This window comes from Mesocricetus auratus, unplaced genomic scaffold (genome assembly GCF_017639785.1).
Source record: "Mesocricetus auratus isolate SY011 unplaced genomic scaffold, BCM_Maur_2.0 Super-Scaffold_100006, whole genome shotgun sequence".
Classification (NCBI taxonomy): domain Eukaryota; kingdom Metazoa; phylum Chordata; class Mammalia; order Rodentia; family Cricetidae; genus Mesocricetus; species Mesocricetus auratus.
Window position 1 is genome coordinate 66,282,167 of NW_024429190.1, and position 7,830 is coordinate 66,289,996.

The 7,830-nt window shown below is 39.1% G+C and overlaps 1 protein-coding gene across 4 annotated transcripts in view; it reads left to right on the top strand.

Moving 5' to 3' along the window:
- Nucleotides 1-6,048, top strand: part of Slc4a4 (solute carrier family 4 member 4) — a 397,268-nt gene extending 391,220 nt beyond the window's left edge. For all 4 annotated transcript variants that reach the window (XM_040747371.1, XM_040747372.1, XM_040747369.1 and 1 more), the window contains 2 exons: nt 1,054-1,133; nt 1,941-6,048. In XM_040747371.1, coding sequence (XP_040603305.1) covers nt 1,054-1,133; nt 1,941-2,046 — 186 coding nt within the window. In that variant the 3' untranslated portion in view covers nt 2,047-6,048. The remainder of the gene's footprint in view (nt 1-1,053; nt 1,134-1,940) is intronic.
- The last annotated feature ends 1,782 nt before the right edge of the window (nt 6,049-7,830 follow it).

Here is a 7,830-nt window from a genome sequence, read left to right on the forward strand (position 1 = left end):
TGAGATTGCGTATTTGGCTGTCGGCTAGAGCTGGGACTCTAGGGACTTGGTTGGAGCTTAGGATGTATTTCCAATCAATGGTCTTTGGCAGGAAATTTCAATTCTTTGGCCTGTGGATGTTTCTATAGAACTACCATGGCACAGTGGCATGCTTCTCCCTAGAGAGAGCTTGAAATTCAAATAGAAGCCATGGTATTTTGCAATAGAATCTAAGATTAAACCATCCGGAATTTGTGCCATAGTATGTTAGCTGAGAGACAGCTCTGTTGCAGTGTGGGAAGGACAAGAACATAAACCCCAGGAAATTGGATCATGGGGCACCATTAGGAGGCAGAGTACCCACTGCATTGAAACCAATAAGTCTTACCTTTGTTATCTAACTTGCAAATATCACTTATAAACATAGCTAATTTTATGCCCACCCTTATCAACAGAAATTAGTTAGGAGTTCCTTTTAGAATTTAAGTTCCACTATCATATTCTGCTTTAATTTTCATCCCTAGATGACTAACGGTAAAAGAAGGCTGTAAAGGTTAGCTTAAACCTAAAACTTGTGATAAAAACTTATATACCAATTGTTTGCCCTGTCAAAATCCCTTTACCTAGTATAATTGATGGCTGATATAGAAGCCTAGATATGACCACTTTGACTGAAACTTTTCTAATGACGTGGTGATCTTTGTAGGCCAACGAAGAACAGAATTCATTAAACTGAACATGTAATTAATACACATACCTCCAACATCTCTTTACCTCTTAAATAGCAGCAGCTAGGCAAGACTGAGTGTTGACCTGGATGGAAGCTCAAGAACATGTGTGAGACATAGAGAGGATGTTCTAGCCCGTGGAGGGATTCCCCTCCTACCCTAAAGGAGAGGGGGAAAAGGATTTGTGCTCTATCACACTGCATGCTCAGCTTGACACAATGTTCATCGACACTGTCTAAACCTGATTTTCCTACTCTTTCCAGTTCTGAAGGTTGCCTTGGTTTGCATGAAGGTTTTCATATACACTCTGATCTATTTTGCTTAATTTCATTTTTTTTCTTCCCAGGAGAAAGATCATCAACATTCCTTGAACGCCACACATCATGCTGATAAAATTCCTTTCCTTGAGTCGCTGGGTATACCAAGGTCAGCATTTGCCTTGTGCTGTTGGATGCTGCAGCAGTAGGGCTTATGGGCAGAATCCCTGGTTCTCTTCTCTGGGACTTAAATGGATTACCCACGGACCTAGGAATCGCCCCAGAGTTCGTTCACAAATGGGAGGCATTTTTAAAGACTTGAGCTTTACTCTTAGGAATAATGAAAAACTTAAGTGTTGTAATGAAAAACTTAAAGGCCAGGATCGATATTTAGCCCTTACAATTTCATTGTCACGCAGGGTGACTGGAGTTTCCTCCTCTCTAGCAAGGGTCTGGCAATGACAGGTCCTATCTGAGCCTCCGAAGACAGAACCGTGAATATCTTCCGGCACTGGTCTGGGCCTGTAATTTCTAACAATATTAGTTAACATAATAGTCTCATTTTTTGTTTTATTTTGAGAATTTTTGTTATATGTGAAATCTTGGGCAATTTTCACTTGAATTTGCTTTGGTTTAAATGTCCCTGTTCTTCCTAACACTTGGGAGGCAGAGGTAGGCAGATTTCTGTGAGTTCAAGGCCAGCCTGGTCTACAGAGCGAGTTCCAGGACAGCCAAGGCTACACACAGAAATCCTGTCTCGAAAACCCAAAAATAGACAGATAGACAGACAGATAAATAAATAAATGAGTAAATGAAAGTCCCTGTTCTTAACACACATGAAAGGGATGGCATTAGTATGGGACTGGAGCAGACTGAACCATTTTAAACGTGCACAGTGCACAAGCATTTCAGAGATGACAATGGAAATTGGTTTTACTCATGGTTTTTCTTCTTTCTTTTGTCTGTTTTGTTTCAGTCCTCCTAGAACTCCAGTGGAAGTTGTGCCTCAAATTAGAATAGAACTTGAGCCTGAAGACAATGATTATCCCTGGAGGAACAAGGGAACAGAAACTACATTGTAACCTGTTTGTCTTTCTCAAAACTGACACTTTTGTTAACCGTTCTAACTTTTTCCCTTTCTTTTTTCGTCCATGTATTTTAATACTTTTGTCTGGTCACTGGCTGAATAATACAGTCACTCTCTCCACTTCTCTCTTGCATAGGTAAAATCAAGATAATAGTGTCCCTTTCCTTTAAAAAAAAAAGCAAAAACAAAAACACACAAAGCACCTGAGGGATCATACTTTTGTTTCCAGGTGTTCAGATGTCCTCTGACATGTAAATCCCTGTCACTCAAGACACACACAGAAGCTGCCCTTGTCAAGCAGCGATCAAAAGTATTAAGAATTTTGTACAACCTTTTATGAAACTGTTGAAGGAACTCATGACCTAAACTTAGAGCTGTGCTTATTGACTTGCCATTGTCTGGTAGAACAGCCCTTGACCTCCAGACAGAGTCCCTTCCTGCTTACAGAGCCCCCAAGACTGGAAAAGTGCTGCTACCCACCTGCCCTTGCTGTCAACCCTGATCTTACAGTTACCAAAAGCAGAAAACTCTAATGGTACTTCACTCCCTGTTAGAGAAACCTTTGCCATCATTGTAGCAAGTGCTGGAATGTCCCTTTTTCCTATGCAACTTTTTTTAACCCTTTAATGAACTTATCTGTTGAGTACATTGAAGAATATTTTTCTTCCTAGATTTTGTTGTTTAAATTATGGGGCCTAACCTGCAACTTATTTTTTGTCAATTTTTTTAACTTTTTTTTAATTACTGTAAAGAAAAAATGAATTTTTCCTGCAGCAGGAAACATAGTTTTGAGTAGTTCTACCTCTTACCTGTAGCTGCCAGGCTTTCTGTAAAAATTGTATTGTATATAATGTGATTTTTACACACACACACACACACACACACACACACACACACTATGGTAAGCCAGAAGGCTAGAACAAATTAAAAGAAAAACGAAACATCATGTTTCTAAGAATCTGTTGGGTTGTTGTTTTTTCCCCTTTCTTCAAAATAAATGTAACTGTTCTGTGAAGGAGTCTGGGGAGAGAAACACGTGGAAGAGGGGTAACTTCTGCTGTGATGATGGTCATGCTGGGGGCAGATGCTGGTGTGTTACATGTTGATGTCCTATGCAGTGTTGTTAGAGATCTCCTCATTTTAATAATTTGTGTGCTTGTGTATAAGCTCTGTGTGTGGCTGTTGCACACTTGTGCAAAGCCAGATAAAAAGTGACAGTAGACAGAGCCAAAGTTATCAAGCCCTTTGTGTCCATTTTCATAAAACCCAAACCACTCATGAAAGATATGTCAGGGGCCAAGAAATCTATCATATAAATTCAGGTGAATATGTCTTATTAATGACTCAGACATCAGTCAGCATCACAGATATCACATATTTACAGTACAAAAGCCCTAAGAATCTTAACAGCCCTATCTCACATCTGTAATGGGAAGAAAGCACATAGATCTCCAAAGACAGTTTAAAGTTCTTATTTACATGCATTCGTAGAACAAGGTGGTTGGATCACTCAGAATAGATGTGTGTGTATATGTACGTGGTTCATCATACTGTGTTGAATAATTAGACCTTTATTGGACAGACTGAGTGTGGTGTTTGATTGCACTGTTTTTAGTAAGTCACATTATATACCAAGTGTATATTAAAATAACAGTTTAGATGTGAAGTCCACACTTTGGGATTGTTATAACAACAGTTGTGATGCACACTCACTGTCAGAGGTTGCTAGAGAGGCAAAACTGAACCACTCTGATTCTGTGGTGTGCTTTTACAGAGCCCCACTTTCTTATCATAACTAAAAAAAATTCTGCTTTCCTGAAATGTTGAGGGTAAGGGTTCTATTATCCTAAGTTATCTGTGACTTTTACAGTATTTGGTCATCTTGAAAGTTTTAAATTGCATAGAAATTAGGTATAAATGACATCATAAATAATGCTATCACTGAAACGATAGCAGGAAATGACATGTTATTTGTTAACATCTCAGGTGATACATTTTACAGCACATTTGTAATGGTTGCTGTGTATTCCCTAGTTTTCCATTAAACCACATAAGCCGTCTTACCTTTTTAGTGATGGAAACATCAGGAAAGCATGCAAAGTCATGCATAGTAAAGGCGTCAATCTTGATGTTCAATCAAAGCCACTTTGTTTACTTTTCTGAAATCTCTGGATATATATATATGTACATATATATATTCTAATTATGAATCAAGTTTATTTAGAGATTCATGGTCTTCTTTATCCTTTTCAGAGAGCTCCTGAAGTAACCTAAGTCATAATTCAGGCTTTGAGTAGATCTTGAAGTGATCCATCCCTAGTCTTTGACCAGAGTGGATGGTTACTATTCACAAAAGGAACATAAAGCCATACCTTACATTTGCTACAAGGAATAGTTAGCACCAAGCCCTCTCATCGCTCCGTAGTTCCCACACTAACAAGCAGAACTCCCCAATCTCCATGGAAACCCACATTATCTGAACCTGGCTGAATTTGTTCTTGGCTGATAACGAACCAGACTTCAGGGTGGTTTTGTTTGTATGTAAACTGGACACAAACACAGCAATGAATTCTTTATAATGCCTTTCTACCCTTCCTCCCTGGATGTGAATTTGGAGACTAATGTTTCTTGAAGTTAAGACTCAGAGTCGTTGACCAGGAATACTGTGGTTGTGCAAACTGACTGTGAAGAGGAAGATGCATGGGCTGAGCCCACCTATTGAAGCAGGAAACCTCCAGTTTGCAGAAGGTCTTGGAGATGCTGTTCCTTTCCTACTGTGTGCAAAAACTACTTGGAATCCTAATTGTTTTGTGTGTCAGGGGCAGTGCTGTTTCAGTTTCTCCTTCCAGTAAAGTTGAGGGGTGGGACTGGGAAGTACTCAGTTGAAAAGAGGCAAAGAAAACTTCCCTCCTGATCCCGCACCTAAGAGAAGGGGGTGTCTGCTGTCGGTAATTCAGCATATGTGCATTTGGGGCACATGTAACAACACACACAGAGTAAATCCTTTGTTGGCTATGTATTGGTGTTTAATATAGCGAATGATTGTCTTCCATGTTTTTGTTTTTTTTTTAACTGTGTTAAAGTACTTGAAATGTATTGACTGCTGACTATCTTTCAAAAACAAAACCATTTGAATTATATTACAGAGGTTGGCATTGATCCGGAATGGGACAAAGTTTTCTTCAGTCTTTTTCATACCACTTCATGATTTTGGTGCAAGAACCTACGATTTTCTTCCTTATATTCTGTGATAGGTCCCATCTGCTCCCATAACACGAGCATGAAGCCCTGCTAGTACGAAGTGATTGGAGACAGTTGGAAGACAGTGCTCTTCCCTGTCGGCATAGCCCTGGGAGTGTGCAGGTCTCTTCACTGAGCTTCAGGGCAGCCTAAAAGGAAAACACCCTTTTGTGATACATGTGAATCTGGAGACTTGCGTTTTGACCAGAGATGTGGATATATCTTATTCCTGGTCCATTTCATTGTGTTCTGTGGATACTCATAAGAATCCTGAATTCTGTTTCCTAGGCAAATATTGCAACTCAGGGCTTAAGTCACCCAATGAATCCTTAGAGCCTGAAGTAACTTTGTCCCAGGCCTACAATGTGCAACAAACGCAGACTTGCCTCCTTGCAGCCATTTTCGTGGCTGGTACATATCCGTACACATTAATTTTCACAATCAGTACGCACTTTCAGATATTCTTATTTTTATTCTCTTTAGTCTTTATTAACTTTGGAGAAATGATGCATCTTTTTATTTTAAATGAAGTAGATCAACATGGTGGAACAAAATGATAAAGAACAGAAAACATTTCAATATATTGCTAATAATTTTTCCAATATGAAACCTAAAATTCCTATAACATAGTATTTTACAGTTTTATGAAGCTTTCTATTGTGACTTTTATGGAATTAAGAGATGAAGAAGATGAGATATTTTAGCATTTATATTTTTCAAAATTAAATGTATACTTAAAATAAAGTAACTTTATGCATTTCTGAGTGTCAAGTGCTTCTGTTCAACTCCTTGACTGATTGCTTTATTTTGTTCGTTTGAGTGCTGTAAAAACAACTAGAAATATGAGTGAATGAGAGCACCTGTCCTCAGCCTGGTACTCTCTCTAGGTAGAAGGATAAAATTAATGTCCCTAAATATAGAAGATTGAAGTCATATTTTATTATTAATGAAATATTCTTGTTCAAGGTTTATAGTAAATTAATAATGAATAAGGACAATTAGAGAAAAAATGCTGTCATTCTTTTTTTAACTACTAAATTAAAAAATACCATTTTCTTGAATCTAGAATGATATATATACTCAATTAATTCTTAAAGCAAGCCAAAGGGCGACAAATTGTAAGCATTCATTAAAAAATAATTAATCGAATGAACAAAATCCAAGAATGATTTTTCCCATCCAGAATTGATTCTCAGAAGATATATTGCACATACTTCTCTTGGGCCAACTTGAGCCTTCATCTAACATTTAAATGTCTCTAGGAAATGTCAGTCTGGCCCTAAATTGCCGTTAGAAAGTGCTGATAATGGCAGGTGAAACAAATGGTAGGGAAGATGAGAAATTACTGTTGGAAGCAGAGAAAGTTTACATTGTGTTGTGGGTTATCCAGTTCGGACACCCCTTGGGGGAGGGGGTGAGAAGATGCAGCACCCAAGACTCAGGCACTGGGAGTCAGTGAGCAGCAGGATGTGCTGCAGACTCCTTTATTAAGGAAGTTAGACCTGTTTTTACACACCCTCCCAAGGTCCTATTGGCTCAGGTGGCTGACTCTACTGCATTGTCCTTTCCTCATTGGTGTCTCTGTGTCAGCAGTCTCTGGGCACTGAGGCAGGCTTGGTGGCTTGGCTCAGGGAAGAAGCACCTGCCATGCATGCACATGCAGTTGGCCTGGGCACTTGGAACAGGATAACTGCAGCTTAGGCAGGCCAAAGTTTCTCCCACAACATTGGAATACAAAAACAGTAAGGTAAAGACTTGGACCGGAACTGTCATTTAATCTAGAAGTTTCATGAGATGCTTTTCACATCTGGATACGTGGTGTACAAGCAAACTTGATCACTGAGCTGTAAGAAGCAGCCAAGCCTGACTCAGCAGAGATCAAATATGGTGAAGCTTTATTAATTCTCTTATAGGATTCATTAACTATTATCATGTGTACAATTGCCAAGTCAAGAAATCAGGAAAAAAAGCATAATTTGTGTATTGTCACTAACTAAGTAATATTCAGGAAGTCTCCAAAGAAGATGATATGTACAGGGGAAGAGTATAGCATTGCAATATTTGTGTCATAATACACTATGGTTTGTTCAGAAAAAAAATGGTGTGAAGAGAAGTTTCTAAAGGTAGAACTGTGGAAAGTTACAACAATCCTTTGACACAGTGGTTAGGAACAAGGTAACGCCTGCCTGAAGTGGAACAGACAGCCTCAACTGATGTCCGTGTAGGAATACCTTTTGAATTAGGTTTCTTCAGCCGTGAGTCAAGAAGGGGTTGCCAGCAGAATCATTTGTGTAACTGCCACCTTCAGCAAGCCAGGGATGAGAACAGTTATCTGTGCTGTCCCAGTTTTGCATTATTATTAGAGTTTATGCACATACCACATTATTTATTATTATTACTATTATTGGTTTTTATGAGACAGGGTTTCTTTGTATTGTTTTGGAGGCTGTCGGTCCAGCCCGGCCTTGAACTCACAAAGATCCGCCTGCCTCTGCCTCCCGAGTGCTGGGATTAAAGGCGTGTGCCACCACCGCCTGGC